This window comes from Cottoperca gobio, chromosome 17, assembly GCF_900634415.1.
Source record: "Cottoperca gobio chromosome 17, fCotGob3.1, whole genome shotgun sequence".
In the NCBI taxonomy this organism is placed as follows: domain Eukaryota; kingdom Metazoa; phylum Chordata; class Actinopteri; order Perciformes; family Bovichtidae; genus Cottoperca; species Cottoperca gobio.
Genome location: NC_041371.1, coordinates 24,248,273 through 24,272,284, shown reverse-complemented (window position 1 = coordinate 24,272,284; position 24,012 = coordinate 24,248,273). Strand labels below are relative to the sequence as shown.

Sequence of the window (24,012 nt, the reverse complement as noted above, 5' to 3'; positions counted from 1 at the left end):
CAATACATATTTGTCTTTGTATTGAAATGGAGATTACAAGTTCACTATCTTGAGAAAAACATTTTTCAAGATAACAAAATAAATATCTTAAAAAAAAAGAATATTTCTATTTTGAGATCATGAGATATTATTAGTGTATAACAAAGAGGTTGCCACCTTTGATGGTCTGGTGTGACAGCCACCACTTCATTTTTTAATGATAATGAAACAAAATAAATTATATTTGACCCCAGGGAAGTGAGAGCACATATATTTGTTTGTGACTGAAATTGAGCTGATGTGCTCCGATAATACTGAGGCATACAAATTAATACTGTAGATTAAAATGGAGAGCCCACACCAGTTTCAATGTGTCTACCTTGATTCAGTCAAGTAGTAAAACCAGTTATTTTCCTGGTTTTGGCAAAAGTAGCACCTGAAGCCTTGTATCTTGCAATATTTACATGGAAGAGCAGAATCATGACTGTAAAACATATTTACATTTATAGATTATTTAAAAGGGCTTTGCTCAGCTTTGAAAGAGGCAACATATCTTTCAGTCTGTATCTCACTAAAATCAGATTATTTTATAAATGTTAAAACAAGCTCCCTTGCTTTGTCCTTAAAAGCTGGACTAACAACACACACATACTGATCTGAGATGAACACACACTACAGTTATAGTGTGTGGGCTTTCAGTTGATAGGAGCAAAGGTGTGAAGGTTTCTCAGTAGGACACTGGGGGTTGTGATTGCATGCGTTAGCGTATTATTGTCATGGCAACATTGCAAAGATCTAGGAGGTTCCCTGGTACTCCACAGCAGACAAAATTACAAAGCAATTGACATTCTTTCTTATCTAAGTTTAAACAACTTTTGGATGGATTGCTATGAAATTTGGATAAAACATTTGTGTTTCCTACAAGATACATTTTAATCATGTTAGCCTGGTTAATGACACAATAATACAGGGGTCGGGAACCTTTTTTGGCTGGGAGAGCCATAAAAGCCAAATATTTTAAAATTTATTTCCTTGAGAGCCATATATTTAATAAAATTGAGTGCAACTTTATGCATGCATATTTTAAGTATAACACATCTCCGAGTACTAAAAGCGGTATCAGTGTTTCATTGAACAGGTGCTCTTTTATTAAATAAACTAAATGCTCATGTTATTTATCTAATATATGAGCACATTTCAGTGTCTACTGCACGGGTGTCAAACCCAAGGCAATTATATCTGGCCCGCAAGAAAATATCATATGTCGATCATAACTGGCTGGCCGGTTTTGGTAAATAAATCAATGCATGGCACAACCACGGGAAAATGCGTATTTGAGGAAGTATTTCAATTTGTGAATGAAATGAAACTGCCCCAGGACAAACTGACGGGACTGACAACAGATGGAACGCCTGCGATGTGATGAAAAGAGCGGATTAGTGGGCAGAATGCGGGAGAAGATGCAGCGGGAGACCTGTGCAGGTGAGCTGACGGTGTATCACTGCATCATACACCAGAAAGCGCTGTGTTGTAAAGCTCTGGGAATGGAACACAGTAACACATACAGGAAACTTTATAAGAGTCAATTTAAGTCTTTTCCTGAGGAGATACATTCTGAACATGGCGGTGTGATGGCTGAGTCGAAAGTCCTGAATAGATTTTTCGAGTTGCGTGACGAAATCTGCCAGTTTTTGGAAGCAAAGGGAAACACACCACAGATCTCTGGGACGATGTGAGTTGGCCTTTTTGTGCGACATAATGATGCATCTCACTGTTAAACCTCCAGCTTCAGGGCCGTGTGATTACGGACATGCATGATGCAGTGAGAGCTTTCCAAGCCAAGCTGCCTGTGGGAGACTCGGATGCAGCAAGGAAACTTTGGTCACTACGTGTCTCCAAACACTGACAAAACATCTCCACCGCTATGTTCCCGACCGCGCATTCTGCTGATATACGGAGCGCATTTGCCGACATTGCAGGTTAGAAATTTAAATTGAACTGCTCAGCAATCTGTTTGCAGTTGATGTGGAAACAGCACCTGTGAATATCCAAATGGAGCTGATTGACCTCCAGAGTAACAACACACTCAAGGCAAAGTATGACTCTGTGGGCGCTGCACAATTTCCACGCTTCATTCCCGAAACGATGCCTCAACCTGCCTTCATGCCCGCTCAGATGCTCTACATGTTTAGAAGCACATACCTGTGTGAGCAGCTTTTCTCTGTGATGAAGATGAACAAAAATTCAGCATCTTTGAGTTTCTAGAAAAGCACTATACAAATCTAATGTGTTATTATTATTATTATTCATGTTAAAAAATGTCAGCTCAAAATTGTCTGCGAGCCATATTGCGTCATCGAAAGAGTCATATATGGCTCGCCATTGGTTCCCAACCCCTGCAATAAGTGAACATGTGTCGTATGAGGCTCATATTCAAAGCATTTAAAAACTCTCCATAAGAAGTCAGCAACTCCACAGAAAACAGAGCAACCAGGAGCTGTGAAGAGAAAACATGGCTGGCTGCATCTATTCTGAGCAGTCGTCTCCTCAAAGGATTATGTTTTTTATCATATGGAAACTTGTGCTGTATGCTACCTTAGCTAATCTGCTATACAGTTTGTTGCTGTATTTCACTGCAACAGAGACATACTGAGGTCAGACTTGTGTTCTCTTAGAGCACACTGGGCCTCAGCTGAAGCTTTAGCAGCTTAAAGCCTAAATACCTTGACTGTTAAATTACCTCTCAGTAATGGCATTTAGCAGACAGATGGGCCACTAAGTCTGGCTTAGTGCAGTGTGTGTGTGTGTGTGTATGTGTGTGTTCAGCAGAAACTAAAACCTATGGAAACACAATAATGTATGAATTTCAGTTTTGTTAAACAAAGCATAAACATTTTAGCTTCATTCACTTTTAAACATTTGCGACGAGGACAGTTGGTTACAACATTTATTTACAAATATAATTATATTAATGTTATTTAGCTTCTAAGATGAATGAATGGTTTCCAAATGTTGTGTAGTTTGAGTTTTAATTGTTCACCATGTTTTCCCGTATAGTGTTGATCCCTCAGTCAGATGATCTCCAAGTCAACAGTTACTACCCAGATGCCATGAAATGTATTATACTCAAGGACCCACGAGAGGATTCCTATTGCTTTTTGTGACTCTCTGACCTTTCATTTAATGCTATCATTGCACAAAATAAAGATACAAATGTGACTTTTAGATTGCAAACTCTAACAACTAATGCTTTTACTTTCCTCCAGTGCCATCCTCATGTGAAGTGTTTAGATTTCCCTCTGGCAAAAGCTTGAAATGGACAGAAGGGTTCAGGTGAATGTGGTTGCACTACAGACCTCCCTGAGATGTGGTCTGGCTGTTCCAACCGTATTTTCACGTATCAACATAAGATGTCCAGATACTGATCACTGAGCTGGTCCATGCTCCATGACAAGTTGTTTGTCATAGACACACAGTATCTTTAAATATGGGGATAATAGCAAACATTTTCAGACACTCTCTACTGGAAGTCATTCATAGGGTTGTAATTTTGTATAATTTGTAATGGTGATCATTTAGGCTCTGAACCATATTCTACTGGTATTATCCAAGGAAATCAAACAAGAGTGTGCTTTGCATGGTCGATGGATGATACTCTCTAAAGAAAGAAAGAAAGAAAGAAAGAAAGAAAGAAAGAAAAGAAAAGGGCTATACAGCATCCGGGGAGAACTCCTCCGTACTTCGAGGACTTGAAAAGGCGACCTTTCAGTTCCCGAGCCAAGTCCCTACTGCCAAAATATTTATATACCTTTTTTTTTCTTCTTTAAAAATGGAAATGAAGGTGACATATATCAAGAGAAGCTTCATTTAAGCTAAGAGAGAGCTCTTGTCCTCTTGTCTTGTTTCAACCTCCAGCAGTCCTACCTGTCGGAGACATCTCGGGGACGCTGGCGCTGTAAGGACCTTCAGGAAATCGTGGCTCGCTGTCGTTGATGTCTTGCACCTTGATGATGAACTCAGACTGCGGCTCCAGAGGGAGGCCTGTGTACATGTCAACAGCCTGGGCCTTCAGTGTGTAGTATGACTTTTCCTCCCTGTAAAATATCACATATTACATAATACATAACGCGCTGATGTGAACATGTCCGATCAACAAAGACCAGATAATGATTATGGAGCGAGGCTTTAAGATTGATAAGGATTTTATATGTATTGTATTGTTCTTTGTCCACTAAAAAACATGAACCAACAATACACATGAACAAACACCAAAGATGAGAATGTATGGGTGGATTATGTAAGAATTGTAATATCATAGCATAGCATTATGACATTGGTTATGATTATGTTATTCTCCAGTAGTGAATATTGATGTTTGTGCCGCAGATACGTGAAGCTGTTTTGCAATTCAATGTAAAAAGTACCATTAATGATAAAAAAAAAACTTATTGGATGAGAAGACTGACCTACGTAGTGTTGACAATTGTGTTTTGAATATATCATCTGACACGATATAGGTCTTCTACACAATATATTCATGATTCATGTATTACAGCAACACATACTGTGTGATCATCCTTAAAACTCCGCTGCCAAAGATTGTTTTCTTCCTTTTTTTTCCTTGTAGCAGAATGTGACTGCATATTACTTATCCATGTCTCCTTATATATTCCTTGTTTTATTTACATACTGTATATAGTAATATATGTATATATATATATACATATGTAAGTCCCTGTATTTTGAGTAAATTGAGTATTGAAGATTTAAAGTATAAACAGAACATTTAATACTTAAAATGTCCTATACATACACTCTCCTGATAAAGGACATAATAATACTTTTGTCTGGAAGCACAGCAAAGGTAGACATAGCGTGACATTGTGACATTGTTTTACTATCATCAAAATGTCTCAGGGGGACGGAAAGGTTTGGGAATTTATGGTTCATCCTACAGCTGACATTGTTCTTTTATTTAATCCACATTTTACTACGCAAGATTTTTAACCATAGTGTAATTGTGATCCCTCCATGAATATTATCCAAGTTTTCGTCACCTTTACTTAAACAATCCTTACAGATGGAGGTTTCAGGACACAAAAAGGTTTTGAAACAATATTTCAGGTCCTTTCTGAGGACAAGAGAACTCTCCTCCGAACCTGTGACAACCTGTTTCCCATTTGCTCCTTGTTTTAACCTAATAGCTTGTTAATCTATAAATTATACAGCAGCTGTCCACAGTAATCACATTAAAGAACACTCCATTAACATGCATAACTAGCTCATGTTAGCTTTATTATACCAGCTGGCTAAATGACCTCAGTGTGCACGATTGGCAAGGTTAGCTCTACATGCTACATATTATTTAAATGTAGTACAGTATGAGACACACAAAGTGAGAAAAGATGGGCAGCTACTATCATTTTATGTGTTATTTTGCATATTTAATGCATAAACATGGTATAGCACTGATGATGCTTGAATATGGTTTCCTGGATTGATCAGACTGGAAATCACATTGAAAATTACACGTAATCGAAAATAAAATGAATGGAGTTGTATTGGAGTTTAAGTGTTGTCTCATGTCATGAGATATTTAAGTGTGATCCCAGAAGGCCAGCTTTGTGTAGCGAATCAAGGACTTTCAAAGTGTATCATTTGCCAAAACACTGCACACCATTTCATAAAGCTGTAAAACGGGATTTTACAGCTTTATGAAATGGTGTTATGTCAGCAACAATTGCAAGGTAAACCATGCAATTATTTTGTCTTTACATTACAGTACATTTGGTTATCTACCAGGAACGCATGCCTGCTCATATTGGATTGGCCACTACAGCACCTTGCTGGACGATGAAGTTGAGGCAGATGATGCAGAGTGCTATGTCAGCATGAATTATGGGCTGTATGTTTTTCCCAAAGTGCTAATATCAGTCTTAACACATCTTAAGCTCCCATCCAGCCGGACCTAACTGAGGACATTTCAAACTGTTATTGATTCCCATTACATCATTAAGTATTTGTTGCAATGATTACAATGTTAAACAGCGATACATTATTGATACTAATTCCTTCACGAGCAGCTTCAGTGAAAGCTATAAGATATAATATGCAATCAGTCATATGACTGTAATATAGATCCTCCAATGTAGATGTCAGTCATTTCTCTAATAGAAGCTCTGTGTTGCACTCATTACTCGTTATGACTGCATTGATATTATAATTGATGAGTACTGACCTGTCAAGCCCCACCAGTGCATGAATATCTCCTGTGATTTGATCAATGGTGAAGATGGAGCCAGCTCCTTCTCCTGACAGAGTGTACTTCACTGCATTGTCTCCATGGTCCATGTCTGTGTGGAGCTGCAGGAGGGGAAAACCACAGAACATTAAATCATATAGTTCCTAAATGTTCTAACTACAGCAGCTATCTGTCACAATACAACTTGATTTATTGCCAAATTCAATGTCATTAGTAATAATGTGTAACACAGATGTGTAACACAGAACAGGTGTTGTTTTCTGAAAGCTTTCATCCGTTTTAATAAATAAATAATGTTCATTTTCAGCATTTGTTATAATAAAGATTAGTGAAACATCGTAGAGACAGAAAATGTATTAATGAGTAGGAAACTTCTCCAAAACACGACAAAGAAGATTTTATATGTTGCTTATATAAACAAAGATGAATGAGAGATTTGTGAAGGAAAAGTAGAACTCTTTTGCTATCATTGATGTCTTCCCAGCAGTGAAGAGCGAGTCAATCTGATGACAGGTGTGTAATATAATTTTATTTTATTTTTAATTGTCCTCTTTTAACTCTTCTCGTCTACAATATTAATCTCTTCTGGCTGAAACGGCACTTTCCTGATGTTGTGTTTTCAGTTTCCATATGTTGCTTTTTAACCGTTACTGTCAAAGGCTGTTAAATTTATCGGACTTCTTTATGATATGATTGGACATGGTCCTGTGATCAGAGTGTCCTTAGCAACGGTCTGTTACACATAGCAATAATAATAGACTGTAGAATGTCCAAATTGACCAATCAGGTTCAAGTATTCAACTAAGTCCGTGTAATAATGTGTTTTAAATAACATGTATTTGTCATTTATGATAAATGTTGCTGTTGTTAGTTCTGAATATTAATATTGTAAACTTGACTTTAAGAGTAAGATTAATGTCTGCTTGATGAATGCTGATGACCTCACTATATACTTTGCTGTGGTCCTTTCGTTAACCAGTCATAAAGTGACAAATGGAAGTGTCACTGCAAAGGTCAGGCAGAGCTATGGAATGAGAGCAATGATATGAAATATCGCCGCCCAAAAAGGCCAAAAGAGCTGCGAGGACGCTAACAAACAGGAGAGTTCTATATAGTGACCTCAGCAACAAACACCAACTCTGCAGTGTTATGAAGGGAATGTTCAATATGAATATGAAGTCATGGTGTACACTGTGTTTATTGTGACTTGTCAAAAGATTTGCAAGTCGTCATTTTCCATTTTTGTTTTATGCGTTGTTTGAACACATTTGTTTACAAATTTATTTGTGTTAAGGATGAGGGTGAGAAGACTATGGTGAGTCACGAGTGGTTTGGCCGTGATGTGGAGGGTTTGATGGAGGAAAAGTTCCCCCAAAAGGTATTGGAATGTAGCCCTAGACACACTCAGCGCCTCACGACAAGGCCATCATAGCAGGATTCTAAAGACAGACTACTCCCGTCGGAAGCTGTATGCTGAGTAATCCGCTCCTGCGCAGGGAAGTATGAGGAGGAAACACGCACATGAATCCCGGAATGACGTTGACACAACGGTCCAATGACCAGTATATGTATGGGATTTAGGACCGCATATGAAATTGACCCTGATCTGATTAGAAAAAATGGGATTTATGTGTCCACTTACTCTCGTCTGAAAACATCCGATCTGTGTCAAATGAGAGCCCAAAATCAAAATGTTGGTCTTTACTTTCTTATTATCATGTATATTTGTTAGTATAATAAAATCACCACTAACATGTTTAGAAAATTATATCTATTTTGCATGAATGAATAGCACTTATTTAATTCAAGAAGAAATGTTATTTTGCATTTTGCTTGACAACCAGAGCTTCCTTGTTTCTGTAGATGGTTGCAGACTTGAAAGAAGTCATCTCCCAGGTGGAAACATCTCACATAAATCATTAAGAAATATTATTATTGCTAGCTCTATAGAAACAAAATCACACTAAAAGATAAAGGATTAACATGATTGGTTAAAAAAAGTAGCCAGATTATAACCGAGTTAACTGTTGTTTCTTATTATTTTATATTTAGTTAATGTAAAGCACTTGGAACAAAAGTGTATGTAAATGTTATTGCACCTCACTCAGCAGTGTACTGCAGTACAGAATAGAAGGAAATGTATCTGCTTACTTTCATCTCTGACAGAAGTTTGGTTAAACGTAAAACTGATGTAAAGTGTCTGTAAATCCAAACTGTACTCATCTTCAGTACTTAAGTACATTTATGAACTGTAAACTTCTCCAGAAATCTCTGAACTGTTTATGAAGTCGCTGGTGTCGTCTCCGTCACTCCTTTTCAGGGAACCAATTATATATTAGAGGGGGCGGGACTGTCGCCCGGTTACCAAGGAAATGGAGGAGGGGCTTGATTTTGCCGTGTCCGTCTGTCCCGAGCTGTTTGATATGTCACATAAGAAATATCACGACAAATCGACCGGATACTGAATGTTGCCAGTGAGGGCCGTGCTTTAATCGCTGTATGTGTAAGCGCACAAAGTTAGCCTTCAGGGCTCTCTGCCAGAAATACTCTATTTTTAACCCAAGCACCAGCACCAGCCCTTTTCTCAGAAACAAAAGGCTTTATGGACACTTGGCCTAAACTACAGTTCACTGTTTTACGCCTCATTTTCCTCTGTGTGGAGCTCTGTTACATTAGCTGTCAGCTGGCTAACCAAACACACCACATGACTTTACTGCCTAACAGCTATCCATTTAAATGTGTGAAAACCACAGACCTTAGCTTGTGACTGAGGAGATAGATGGACCGGTACCGTGTGGACCTTTCAGAATCTTCTTATTTTTAGAAGGTCTCGTGCTCTCGAAGTAGCGTGATAGTAACTATAGTAACAGCATGAGATGACACACTCTGTTGTCAGTGCTTGGTTTAGCTTCATTTGCTAAGCGCAGCAGCAGTAGTTATACAGACAAAACTCCCTATCGTACCGGGGGAAGATCTCTGTCGTTCCAAACACATTTTCTGCCGTCCCGGGGATGATGGGCACCGTTAGTCTTGAGCCCTGATTCTACGGTTAGCTGCTAGCAGCTATTGATTTCACTCATTCACATCCTAGCTTGCAACGAGTATGCATTGTAGTTGGGTCAGATCACATTCTCACCACAAACAGGGGACCACTTTCATGTAAAGGGGTTTTGATGCAGTTCAAGGAAATAATAGTCTTGGTTTGTTAACATTAGACCTGAGCTGAACGGCATTTGACCTACTAATATATTTAAATCATCTTCTTGTTATTTAATTATAAAAGACTAAACTGCATATGAAAAACTAATAGAGGCTATATTGTTTCTGTTGAGTACACACACTCTCTCATACACACACACACACAAACACACACACAGTCCTGCTGGGCTTGTAATCTGGAATAAAAAACTTTATTTGTCACAGATCCAGTGAAGGAGAATTATGGTGTTTTCAGGACAAGCAGTGAAGTACATATCACATTGTGTGGCCTGTTTGCCTGCTAGAGGAAATTGGTAATTGATAAGACGTGCAAGTGTTTAGCTGTAACTCCAGCTCTGCCATAATCTTCTAAACCTGCCTGCCTCCTCAGATCCAAGCAAAGGTTTTAGCACTAAAAGCTCCGACTCAAACTCCAAGTGGAATAAGGTCATCTGATTCCGTCTGCCACCCTTCTCCCACGCAGCCCTGCCTCCTCTGCTGATAATCAAGCTGTGACCATGCTATTAGCACCAACAGCAGATTAATCAGGGACCCGGGTGGAGCCTTACCTGCTCAATGACAGCCTCTGCAGGCACGTGTTTGTAGTTGGACCAACAGAGAACTATAGAGAACAGAGAAGTTTGCTTGTAAAAGTGCTTTCTACATTCCCTAATACCACAAATGTATTTTTTCATAAGCCTAAAGATCCTATAGTTGTGTGTCATATTTTAAGTGTAGTATTCCAAGCTATTGGTGGGAACTCACCTGAAAAGTGACTTTTTGCATTTTCGCAAAAAGGACATTGTAGTCATATTTTTTTAGATTTTTCAAAAAACACTTTATTTACACATTTTCTATCTTCACAAACAGCTTACAAATGAAGTGCAAAAAAAATCTAATTATGTTTTAAAATGTACATTATTTTTAATTTTTAAATGATCCAATAAAAACTTGTGCAAAGTGTAATTCATCTTTATCAATAAAATAAACAACTTCCTTGAAGCACCAACGCTGTTTAACAGTCTCTAAATCATCGATGTGTTTGTAAAATGTGAACTCTCGCAAGAGTCTGGCTCTTATGTTACAAGAGTTACTGCTCTGGCCTTTTGCCCTTCTCTGTTTTCTATTCTGTTCTTCCTGCTCACATATATGGCCATGCTGGCTTCTCTCGAGAGGAAGATTAGGAGCTGCCATTTTTCTTTGTTATCTTTTTTTGTAGGCAGCTCCCATGATAAAAACACTCTCAGTAAAAACTACATTAAAAAGACTGAAAACCAATTTTCAAAGAGAAAAGAAACTTGGAAGACAGTCTTGCGTAGAACACAAAATGGAAACTTGTTAAAAACAGCAGGATTAACCCTTTAACACCTAAGCCTAAACAGCCTCAACATTTTCACCTGGACTTTTTAGCTTATTTTGACTATAAAAAGGTCAGAACATGTCCTGTGAGTTAGTGCTTTTGCCCATTTTCCAACAATACCTGGCAGTCATTTACAATTTATTGTATGTTATGAGAGTGTACTAACAGTTTAAAATGAAGAGAAACACAAAAGCGGAATTTGAGTTTAGTGTTTTAGTGAACAAAAAACACTGCAATTGTACATGAATAAGAGATTTAACATGTTACATTTGAAGTTTGAAATGTATACAACTATTTCCAGTAAAAGCTTTGAGTCTTTTACTCCCATAAAATGGAAAATATGTCCAGGCGTTTTTCCCCACAGGGTAATGCTCTCCTCTCTGAGTGTCCCTTCACATGCAGAGGTCTTGGTGGTACTGCCAGTGACTGTTCCTGTTGCTCCTGTTTTCTCTGGGTCACTCATATGAAGATTAGATCAAAAGGCCATGAACTGTCCTGTACAGTCTGGGGACATGACAGTGGCAGGGAATGACACATGGAAAATGGTTTGCTTACACCAAAAGTTGCTCATCTTTCTGCAGATCCAAAACTGACATGTACAGCAACATGCCTGTGGACTTCTTCATTTCTTCTGGAGTTATTTTAGTCCAGATGAACTTTCTCCCTCTCTCCAGGCTTTTGGCTTTTCTTGTTTGTGTATTCAGAGAGGAGTTTGAAAACTGCAGCATCAAAGTGGGAATAAATGTCACCTGGTGTTGTGTTTCCCATATCGGGAGGGGGTTGGACACCTGGGGTGGTTGAGGGACTCCATCATCGGGCTCTGCCTCAGTCTGCCATCTTGTGGTGTGACACCCAGTGAAGACCATCCCAAAAGGAATTCTGTATTTTGGCTGAAAGACCTGAGGAAGGGTCTACACAGGTCAGACGGTGCCACAATTGGGATGCCACCAGGTTGTTCCAAACCAAAATTCTACCTTTCAAAGACATTTCAATGAGCAGCCATTTCCACTATTCTGTGACGTTCTCCAAGTTCTCCTTGACAGTAATTTCTTTCCCTAAAAACACTCCGAGATACTTAAGGCCGTTCGTTCTCCAGGCCAGGCTCTGGGGAAGAACTGTCTTCTTCATCCCTCTGGCTTCTAACAATAACAAGAAAGTCATCCGCGAAGGCCGATTAAAACAATGATGCTATCAAAACCAGGTAAAAGGCAGGACATCGGCATTGAACCAGAGGCCAGACTCTCGTTAAAAACATCTAAAATATCTGTTGCTAAGAAGTCCCAGAAGGTTTTTAAAAAAACTCTTCAAACTCTCCCTGCATGCCCTGCAGAGCGGCCTCCAGCTCCCACATCTTTAGCGGCTCCTCAAGCTGTGAGTTGGTCTCCTCAGAGACCTGAGGTAGTCCACCACCGAACTCCTCTAACAATGTTTCCTCCTCCTCATACTCACTGGTGTAGAGGGAGGAATAAAAACTCACAGCTCGCCTTCTGATCTCGCTTGGTTCCGTTATTTCCTGCCCTTGTCTGAGAGAAGTGAGTGGATTACCCTTTTCTGTCCGTTCTTTTTCCGACCTGACTCCTTCCTGCCCCTCACTGATCTGATCCATTTCATTTATCTGTTCCTCACCACTTTCATCTGTTTTTTTCTTGTTTTTTTCCCGACCTCACTTACTCCTACCTCACCTAAAATCTCTTCCTCACTTTTCTGCACATTGTTATTACCCGCACCAATTACCACAACAGCAATTATTCTGTGCACCAGGTCAAACACAGCAGGGGCCACCCCCATCAGGGAGCCCCATGCTGCAGCAGTGGTCACCCCCAGCGGAAGTCCCCCGCCACCGCATTATAGCCTGTGGAACCGCAAGAGTCGGATCACAACCAAAACTATTTATACCCGATGAGGTGGCAAAAATCACGTATCATCTACTTTAACATGGAAGCGGAGGTTATTAAGTATCATATACAGCTGTCTGCGGTGAAACACTACGGGGCAGTTTCACAGACAGAGCTTAGATTAAGCCAGGAATAGGCCTTAATTATCATGATCGTGATTTTGTATATCCTGTTTTATTTTGAAGTGTTCACTCCCCCTTATGTCATGTCTAGTTGTACTTCCTGTCTGTGTGTTTTCCCTCTCTGTGATTGTTGATTTGTTCCTCCTGGGTCCGTTCACCTTAACCTTGTGTTTTAGCTTTTCTCCCCAGCTGTGTCTCGTTCCCCTCGTTTAGTGTTTAGTTCCTGGTCAGTTCGTCATCTAAGTGTCAGCCTTGCAGATGTCTCCTTGTGCTTCCTCGTGCTCCCCGTGTCGTCCCGGTTTGTGCTTAAAGTTTTACTTTTTGACTTATTTTGTAATTTCGTAATTTCGTAAACTTTTTGGAATAAAGCCCTCCTTTTGTTAATCTCCTCATCTGCCGTCTTGCGTTTGAGTCCTCACCTTTTCCCTACCGTGACATTAATGTGGACTAGTTAATCTAAAACATTTAAGTAGTTTGCATAAAAGTGGCTTAAATTTGGTTTAGTTAGTCGCAGACTATAGAGTCTTGGCGTAAGGTAAGTAAGACTAAACGAGAACACCTGGGTTAAGCCTCATTAGGTTAAGTATCAGCACATGCTGTTGGTGTAATAGTGCTCATGAAAACCCGGAATGGATTCAAAAACACCAATTCTGATGTGGATCTAGAGACAGAAGTATGGCAGATGCAAAAAGAATACGTTCGAAAACTTTAGTGAATATGAAAAAAACTACTAAAGCAAATTGTATCCAACCATCCAATTATAGAAATTAAAATCCATACTATATTTATATATATATTTCATATTTCTCAAATTTATATTTTCCGAAATGTCATGTAGATTATATCTGCCTTTATAGACTCTGTCGAAGAACCTTAAACTGGCTTTAAAAAGCTTGAACGCAGAGGCCAGAAGAGATGTAAGACTGGTGGAGGACCACCAGAAACTAACAAAACTGATAAATTCAGGGACTTGCTGTTTGGAATTATAAAGCACCAGCAACCTCTGGGTGGTATACCAGACGATGACCATGTAGAAAGTTCAGATGAAGACCTGAGCACAAATGGTAAATACACCACAGAAAGTTAATTAGTTACATTGTCAGGTAATTATGGTCCCCTGTCAGTCTATCTTTTTCCACAGCTCTCATGTTGCTAATCTGTGAGGCACAGTGGCATGCACACTCATCACTGAACATAATACTACTGTACATACATTTACATAGGTATTTGGTATTATACGAGTCTGACTATGGATTATATGTTTATATTTGTGTTTCTAATGGTGTTCTATTCCCAGAGGAAAGGAATCTGAAGAGGCTTGAAGAGCCAGGGCACAGTGAGTGTGTGCCATCCACATCTGCTGTAACATCCCTGAGAGAAGATGATGCCACCACCTTTCAACAGAGAACAAAAAAGATGACCATGCATGAAAAGGTAGCCAGAGAATTTCATGAGCAATAAATTAAATGAAACTCTAAATCAGGATACATACAATACAATACACCCTGGACATTGATGGAAAACCAGTTCTCACAGTTCCTGTACTCCTCAGCATCAGGAGTTGATGGGAACATGACATCCATCTATGCAGGCCATATTCATAGAATTTCACTTTATATTTGGCTTGGGCAGCAGCATCAGGGAACTTTATATGAATACTCCTCCTTTGAACTATTCTACAAACAGTCACTTCACTGACACCACACAAATCACTAGTTTCCCGATGAAAAGTTCCAGTTGCCAAAAACCTGAAAGTGAGCAAAACTTGGTGCGAAGTGGGTAAAGGCCTTCCTCTTTGAGACAAGGAGGAAAGGCTAGGCCCAATCAAAGATATTATTTGCAATGCATTTTCTTTGTAAATTCTAAAGCGGTCTCAAAAAGTTATTTCATCAAAGTAATTTAATGGATTACTCCTATCAACAAGTATTCATCCCGCTGGCCTCTGCCGTGCATATTCATCTTTAGATATTCCAAGTAGTCTATGTTGCCTCACAAACTAACAGTTGGATTTAAGCAGAGGTTAAACCTGCCTCCTTGAAGGATTAATTTAAGATTCAATTTAGTCCTAGAGGAGCTCTAATCCTCCCTCTTGCAACCAGTTTAGTTTAATCCAGAACAAGCTAAATACAGGACTATTTTAAAATGAGTGTGCAGGTCGCCTATAGTTAGAACAGCCTAAACGGGCATTTTAGTCTGGGATTAGTTTTAAGCCTTGACTGTGAAACCGCCCCTACATGTTTCAGTAACTGAGATTTACATCCAGACAGAATCTTTTTTACCCAGGAAACAATTTACGGTGTCTGGATAGCTCTCTGTTGAGAAACTCGGTTATGAACGGAGGGACATTTGACAGAACTACCTTGGTTGCGGGTTGAGTGAGTGGCAGTACCTGCACAAACATTTCATTCACCGTCCAGGAAAATGAAATGCAGAATACAAGCAACTTAATGACGATTTGACTTGGCATTTTTAACCGATCTGACAAACATGTTGAATGCGCTTAATATAGCGCTGCAAGGAAAACACAAAACCGTGGTCAATGTGATCAGCTCAGTTAATGCTTTCAAGCAAAAAATGCAACTTCTGTCCTCAAAGCTGCAGTGCCAGGATTTGGGGAACTTTCAAAACCTGGCATCAGAGCTGGAAGGTGCCAAGGACCAAGGGAAGGTGTGTGCGCAACTTGACAGAGCAGATTGAAAATTGTCTGTCAGACTTTAACAAATGGCTTCAAGACTTTGCTTTACTCGAGCCAATTGCTACATTTATGTACTACCCATTTAGGGAAGATATTGAAGATGATTCACTCATATCAAAAATTGCTACACTGTTTCACCTGAACTCATCTGCAGTGGAGGATGAGATGCTGACAGGCTGACATTCTGCTGACATTCAGCTGAAGTCCAGCGCTCATGGACAATTTTGGAACTTACTCACAGAGGAAAAGTACCAAACATGAAGAAATGTGCTCCCTCCTTGACTGCATTATTTGGCTCTACTTATTAATGCGAGTCAGCCTTCTCCCACATGAAGATTGTCAAGTCCAAGTACCGATCCACCATGACTGATGATCATCTGGAAGCCTGCTTGAGGCTGGCTACCTGCAGTTACTATCCGTCTATGCAAACCTGTCTGACTCTATTCAGTGCAAGTCATCAGAGTAAGGTAGTGACCAGAAATGTATTGCATTGTGTTGTGCCATAAGAGTTCATGCAGTGTAGCAAGGTGCGCCAACAAATATTGTATATGTAAAGTATATTCAGTACATGTATATATATATTAATGTTTATATTTATATTGTATTTATTTATTTGTAATAAGTCCTCAAAGAACAGAACATATTGATGACATTGTCCCAAAGCACTTAAATGATGCTATCAAGTTGCATTGTGGGAAGTGTAGAGGTAATGCAATGCATTTATATAAAGCTTTTTTTTTTGTCTTTGCCACCACTCAAAGAGCTTTTACAACACATTCATACAGAGGTAGAGGCTTCAATAGAAGGTGCCACCTGATCATCAGGTGATAAACATTCACACACATTCACACACTGTGAGCAATTAGAGGTTCAGTATCTTGTCCATGGGCCAGGAATGGAACCACTAACCACTGTTCTTCCTAAGCCACATCCGTGAAGTGCTTTCAACCATGTGAGTACAACCCAAGAATGGTAAGAATCCTGCATTTTGGCAGCTTGACTCATCCTGGGGTGTAAAAGTCAGGATATCTCAGCCGCTGCTGCCTCAGTCTTAACTATCTTACCCAATGTATAACAATGTATAAGTTCATTACAAACATTTATCCCTTAAAATGCTTTTTATGGCTATTTTACGGTTCTCCATTTGAATGATGCAAACAATTTCTCCCTGTTTGTTTTCAGTGACAAGAAAATGGGAATGAATGACATGAAACACTATGATCTCAGTGTAAAGTGTATATGTGCTGCCCGGGTGAGTTATAGCAGCAGCTCATTCACATGTCTCTGTCAAGTGTTGTACTCCCTCACATGGAACGTTACAACTTTTAGTAATAGTCGCAAAATGAATGAAAGTGGAGATAAGTATTTACAGAGTATGAATCCATTATTGATTCATAATGATGATATATCTGTCAGCCTAATTTACAATGACATAAGATACTAGAGGTAAATGTGTGGTGAATTAATCAGAGATGTCACACAATAATGTTAGAAAGCATCATCATTTAAGCCTGGGAGGTCAGAGAGGTACGCACTTTATCCACAATGTAGGGCTTCCAAAATAAACAATGTCATTCACCACCTCAGCCATCACATCTCCATATGATTTATGATATTGGGGCTACACACTGATTGCAGATTGAGTTATCAGATGAAAAACATAAAGTGGAAGATCCATGAATACACACCCTCATCATCTGTTATTTGTGAGTTGGATCTCTCTGAGGATCTATTACCAAGTTTCCGCAGCACAGACATGCTGGTCCAGCATTTTTTCATCCTTTTCACCGATATGCTCTCAAAGCTCTTTTCAGACACCATTACATTATTCTGATGGCAACTGTTCATGTTGCTCTCATATCTGAATAAGCACCTCAGCCACTTCAACTATCAATTTTACAGTTGGACCCTGCAACATTTCTGTAACATCCATCCATCCATCCATCGTCTACCGCTTATCCGGGGTTGGGTCGCGGGGGCAGCAGCTCCAGTAAGGAACCCCTAACATGTTTAAATTAACGTAAGGGCTGTGCTGTAATGAATGTATCACTCAATGATCAGCTCCTATGCAAGAATAAATAAATATATGCTCAACAATGTCTGTTTAACAACTCACACAACACTGAATATTACCCACGTTAAGTTGTCTTGTGTCAGATACATTTACAAATGCATGAGCGGCTTTATTAGATGTGCTATTGATAGGCCATCCACAAGCACTTGAGACCATAGTGTCTTTCCAATGCTAATCCTCCGCTCTCCTGCATAACTGTGTACAAAGTAGACTACTGGCCCATAATATTTACTAATTTGCGTTAAGCGTCACAACTGAGACCAACACAATTACGAGTCCAAGACAAGTGCAAGACTTCAAAAACCTCTGACTGGACTCAAGTTCTACAGCCCTGCTGAAGGAGCACATGACTGAGTTAATTTTAATTATTGTTGTGTCTCTCCGTAGCTGCCGTAGTCCTGACATGTAGTTACATTTTTGAGGTAATAGCTAGGGAGTAAATGTGCACTTAAAGGTCCTGTCACACATATCCGTATGACAGAAACCTATGCCGGCGCATACGAAATATCGGCAATAGGTTGATATAAATTAAGGGTAAGTTGTGATCGTTTGAAAGATGCAGACGATACGGCGAACACGCCAGACATACACAGTTCCGTATGGCAGAAACATATGCCGACGTATATATGAAATCCAAATACGTCCAACTTTTCCACAGCGGTGTTGTAGCTGACGTATACATAACGAATACATAACAAATTCTTATACGTATGTCAAACATTGATAGCTTATGACTTACCTATTTAAAATGTATCAGAGCGTCTGGCCAACAGAGCCGGAAAAGTGCCATTTGGTTCACGTCATGCTGATGCTGGAGAACGGCTAAAATGCTGAACGCTAGCTGTACTGTAGAAACACGTAAATACGTTGATATAAGGTAAGGTATAAGCAGTATTCATTAAGAGCTCACAGTGTTACGCTGAGGTGCATTGTTGAACGCTGATGTTTTGAACATGTTCAAAATTACCGGACGTACCCGACGTGTGCTTCATAAGATATGCAGACGTTACGTGATGTTAGACATACGTGAATACGGAATACGTAGGTGAATATGTGAATATTTACCAACGTAAATATAGTATGTAAATACCTACGTGACTACGTTAGAGGTACGTTAGATATAGGCTACGTCGGCTGACGGTGAATGCTACAGCCAATTTATTGATAACGAGCGGATACCCTATTCCTACCCTATGTTAAGATTATGCCTGACGACGGAGTAACTTATTAAACGTGTTTCTACAGTACAGCTAGCATTCAACATTTTAGCTGTTCTCCAGCATCAGCATGACGTGAACCAGATGGCACTTTTCCAGCTCCGTTGTCCAGACGCTCTGATACGTTTTAATTGGTAAGTGATAAGCTATCAATGTTTGACATGCGCATAATAATTAGTTATGTATACGTCATCAACAACACCGCTGTGGAAAGATTGGACGTATTTGGACTCTGACACATTTTGAGCTAATTTTCATATTCGCTGGCATATGTTTCTGCCATACAGAACTGTATGTCTGGCGTGTTCGGCATATCGTCTTGCGCCCTTCAAACGATCATAACTTACCCTTAATTTATATCAACCTATTGCCGATATTTTGTATGCGCCGGCATACGTTTCTGTCATACAGATATGTGTGACAGGGCCTTTAGTTATGGATTCAGTTATCTTCACTAACAAAGTGAAATGTTTTTCTTTTGTTATTATCTTCTTGTCTTTACTGCAGCTACACTGTACCTTTTAAAATGCTCGTATTATGAATGAAAATCTTCTGAAATGGTACCTATATTTTAGGAAATTGACTCGGGTTTGACGAAAATGTATCTATTGTTTCAATCATAAGTATTAATATGTGATTTTAATTGATTGAATAGCATATACAGTTATCTAACTGTTTATTGTAGCATTATATTGAGATAATTGCACCACATTGACTGAGAAACTTATCCATAACATAATTACAAACTAAAATCATAATGATATGGACATTTCTGGGTTCCACTAGAAAGGGATCACATGTATCTGAAAATGAGTTCATGTGTCGGGTTCACCTTCTTTTACCAACAGAAATCCAGGTCTTACTTTGCCTCTGACCTTCCCTTTACCTCTCACACACACACATGCACACACTCTTATTCTGGCTGCCAGCTGGAGATCTCAGACCTCCTGCAGAGGAGAAGGCTGCTTCCAGTCTACTGTGGTACTGTGAGTTAGTGAAGAGAACTGAGCACAACCACAGAACCATCCTGAGCTCTTTTTACTTTCAGGAATGTCATTTGGACTAACTCTCTAGTTGGATGATTAGAAAAAGGAAAATTTTGCTGTGATGGCTGGAAATGATTAAGGATCTGACTAAAATACCTAACACTGTACTGATCATATACTGTAAATATATACATTAGTTACCAAATTCAACTCCAGCTATCTAACACTGTTCATGTCTGTGTTACTGGTAAGATATTAAAAAAATCAATGTTCACAAATGTGTCAATTCATTTACTTCAGTATTTCAAAACTGAGATTGGGACAGCAGAAGTGTGTATTCTAGTATGACATTGACAGTGTAACATTGTATACAGAACGAGGCCATGTGTGCCTGCACCCTCCTGAGCAGCTGCAGGAATCACAGTTGTGTGCACTGCCCTGATTGTCAGCCAGATATTTTGGCCAAAGGTTAAATATATAATATTTATAATATTTAACCAATATATAATCAATATAACCACCCAATGTAACTGGTTATTTACCGTCTCTCTAGCTCGGCTTTTCCTTTCTTCACACAACTATTTCTGTCACTTTTCATGTGAATAACATTGTGAATGTCTGAACATGTGTTCTGTTATCTCCAGATATAAATGTTATCATATCTCATCCCTCTCTTTTCACCCGATCTGCCAGTGTGGCTGTTAATGCCCCTGCACGGCATATTTCTGGGGGGGAATATATTATGAATATTGTATTTATAGGTGGCAATGTGTAATGGTATTACTCTGCTAAAAAGATGCTGGGATTAAACATTAATCGAAAAAGGTACAGCATCACAAGACAGAGTTCCAGAGGAAAATATCTGTTTTTGGCAACTACATTTCAGTATATTTCAAGTCTTTATAGAATTTATTTTATTTATTTTCATGTTATTGTTTTGGTTTGTTGTACAGCCTTGTTAAGGTTTACCTTCAGTGAAACTAAAAAACATTTCCAGGCTATATCTTTAATTATTTATGTCTGATGGAAGAGAAAGCAGTCTGGTTGGAAAACCCACAACTTTATTGCGTTCCCCCTGATCTAAAACCAAACCTATGCCTATGTATACGGATATATTCTACCAGATAAGAAATGTAATATTGTGATTATTAACATTCTGATATACTATGTGGTATTGCAGTGAAGATTATGTAATGCTTTACATGCGAAGCAACAGAGCTTGATAGACTTTCCAAAGTCACTGGGCTTCGATATCTTTGAAGAGTGAAGCAATGAACCAATTGTAAAACTTGGGGCTACATGCTCAAGCAGGAAGTAATTCAATTTAAAATATATAGAGGCTGGAGTGTGCCATTAGGAGGTTTCTACAATTTCCATTAATTTACCCGTTAACTGTTTAATCACAATTGATGCTTTGCTGCTTTACAGTTGATGTACCTGTCTATTTAAAGCCGTCCAGCCAAAGTGCCACACGGAATAAAAGATCCAGCCCTCAGGGCAGTTACAGGGCTTCTCATCCATACATGTCTCACGTTAAACCAATGACTTGTCATGTTACACAAAGTTGATTTTTTCTTTTCTACTTGTGTATTGTATATCCGTGTATGGATACTGTCACTTGGGATTTTGTTACCTGGCTCAGGACTACGGATGTAAATTAGCATTCTTGCTTATGTGTGTGTTATTTATCCCTATGCATCTAATGGCTTCATACTGTACATATTATTTAAGAGCCTGTCTAAATGTTGTCCAAAGCGTCCCTTGAATGAGTCGCTTTGGGATGTTATTTTATCTCCTAAACTTCCTCTCTACCACCCCTTGCATGTTGTCTTTTTAATTACTGAGAAGTGTGGCCATCGATCTATGAGGTCCGGTCTGAGAGAGGAGGTTAAAACAACAAAGTCCTCCTTTTAAACACATGAGGATTCCTTTCTAGTCACGGTCGCTATTCCTCAGTCTCTGTAAACAGCTGTTTGATGTCTTCTGTGGCTATGGGGGAGTTTGATGGTTTAATGGTTCAGGGCTTAGTACATGTATTAACACAAAGCTATATTTACAAAGTGGGTGGATGGGCTTTGAAAGACATGGGAGGGTCTGTAACAACACATTATGTGATAACACAGCATTATGTAATAATCTGCTGTATTTTGTAATAAACATCTTGAACACAATATTTAATACATTTACCCACATTTTGTAATAAATTATTTTAGGAAAAATGTAGGAACAGATTAAATAATCCGCCAGTCTTCTCCTTTTTGTTGTTTTTTTAAGTTATATCCATCTTTCCCCTAGAATTTTGAAAGCATACCCAAACACTAAATATCCCAGGAGAAATCAAACCTGGCCTAATTACCAGAAAAGCCAAATTTCCTCTTACCAAAATGGTTTATTTGATCCCGACTGAGCCCCTGATTTGTCACAACCTATCTCAGGTTTGGAATAGAGGTGGACCACATATGAGTTATATTTAATAATGTTTTCATTTACTAAAAAGGAAATTCAACTAAAGACAAACAACCGCAGCAAAACCAAAATGGTGGAAGCCGACCGACATACACTTCTACATACAGAAGTGTCATGCAGTGAGAGGCCGAGCAGGCCTGCCCACAGAGGCTTGTCACATCGTTTACAGCAACTAGCAACAGCAACTCTTCTTTTTTGAATATGTGCCACAGTTCCCTAAATGTAAATGAGTTGTGTACTTACATTATCCCAAATGTTTCAGTTTCCTCTCTCTCCTGTCATGGCATTGTATCCCCTTTGAGCATGTGTTGTGGTTGTCTGCCAGAAGCTTCAGAAACTGACTTTTTGTCCATCTTAGTCATTATTAACTATATGTATACTAGATGAATGATTTTAGTCATCAGACGTTAATGTTTTTAACGTGAAACTGCTTTACTCAGTGTTGTTTTTACTGGTTTTAAATAGTCGCTCCATTAGTTTTGGAGAGGAGGAAGCCTCCTAAAAACCTTGTGAACAATGAAGAAAACCTGGAGAAGCTGACAGCAATGACAGCACTAGGACTAAGACAACAACTCCGATGATCCCACGCTACATTACGACGCCACCAATGTTTTTTGTTGTTGTTTTGATTGAGAGATCCCGAGTTGCAGAAAGTGACCTATTGTGTGTTTAACTACTTCCTTTCTGAAAAATGATCGTAATGTGTTAGTTTGATCAAATTTTGTCCTCCTTCATATTGCAGGTAATTGTATAAGAACAGGTATGTGTCTAGAATAGTTTTCATGGTTTGTTATTATTTAGTTAATTACTATATCCTTTCTATTGACCTATTGAATGGACCCTTCAGTTTTAAAGTTGCACTAAAATGGAAGCTGGTAGAAAAACATATGAACACTTTAGAGGGCTGATTACCAATGTCTACTTACCTTTCCAACATACTGTGGTTCAGATCCCATGTACTCCTCAAGGACAAAGAACTGGTTCCACACCCATCCTCTTTTAATACGGTGGACTCTAGACCTCATATGTCTCCTGAGCCTCGTCCTGCGCTCTACTGATGTAACTTCCCCCAAAGATCCTCTCACAGTCTGACTTCCAGTCCCTCCCCTGGCTGACATCACTCCAGCCTTAGTTCTGCTCTGGAGCAGAGCCTGCAGGGGGTTGTGTGAGCTGCAGTCCAACAGGAAAAAAGAGCCCACCAGAAACAGAGTGGCATATTCCCTTGTGATCATCAGGGAGTGTTGCTGTTAAAAAAAGCAAGTGAAAAGTTTAAAAAGCTGGCTATTTCCAGGTTGGAAACGGACATGCACTCAAAACTAGGTTTGCCCTGAAGGTAAGCATTGGCCAAAGTGTTTAAATGCCAATATATCCAAGATGACTAGAGGAAGCTGTTAGTTCATTGTCCTGAAGTGTGAGAGTTACTAAAGATCATGATGTTGGAGAAAAGACTCAACGGGCTCGCGTTTCTGTGATGTCCAGGTGATGTTTGGAGATGACCACCTTGTCTTCTCTCCACTTCAGTCCACAGCTTGGACACCTGGAGGAAAAGATGAGGATAACAATGTTGAGAATGATACTTCATTACTGAACTTGGAAACATTAGTATCTCTAGCGAGTTTGTTTCTGATGGAGATTGATACTTATGTCCTGTGAGGACTGCTGTGCTATCTCCACGACAAGGGAGTAATGTTTCATCACAAGAAACATCACATTGACTTCATAAACTGTAATCTGACAACAGTAGAGCTTTGCTTGATC

General features: G+C 39.2%; 1 protein-coding gene across 1 annotated transcript in view; it reads right to left on the bottom strand.

Moving 5' to 3' along the window:
* Positions 1-23,486, bottom strand: part of LOC115022459 (cadherin-12-like) — an 80,546-nt gene extending 57,060 nt beyond the window's left edge. The window contains exons 1-3 of the mRNA XM_029453437.1: positions 23,181-23,486; positions 6,218-6,342; positions 3,904-4,073 (exon numbers count right to left, since the gene is read on the bottom strand). Coding sequence (XP_029309297.1) covers positions 3,904-4,073; positions 6,218-6,342; positions 23,181-23,486 — 601 coding nt within the window. The remainder of the gene's footprint in view (positions 1-3,903; positions 4,074-6,217; positions 6,343-23,180) is intronic.
* Positions 23,487-24,012: the final 526 nt, after the last annotated feature.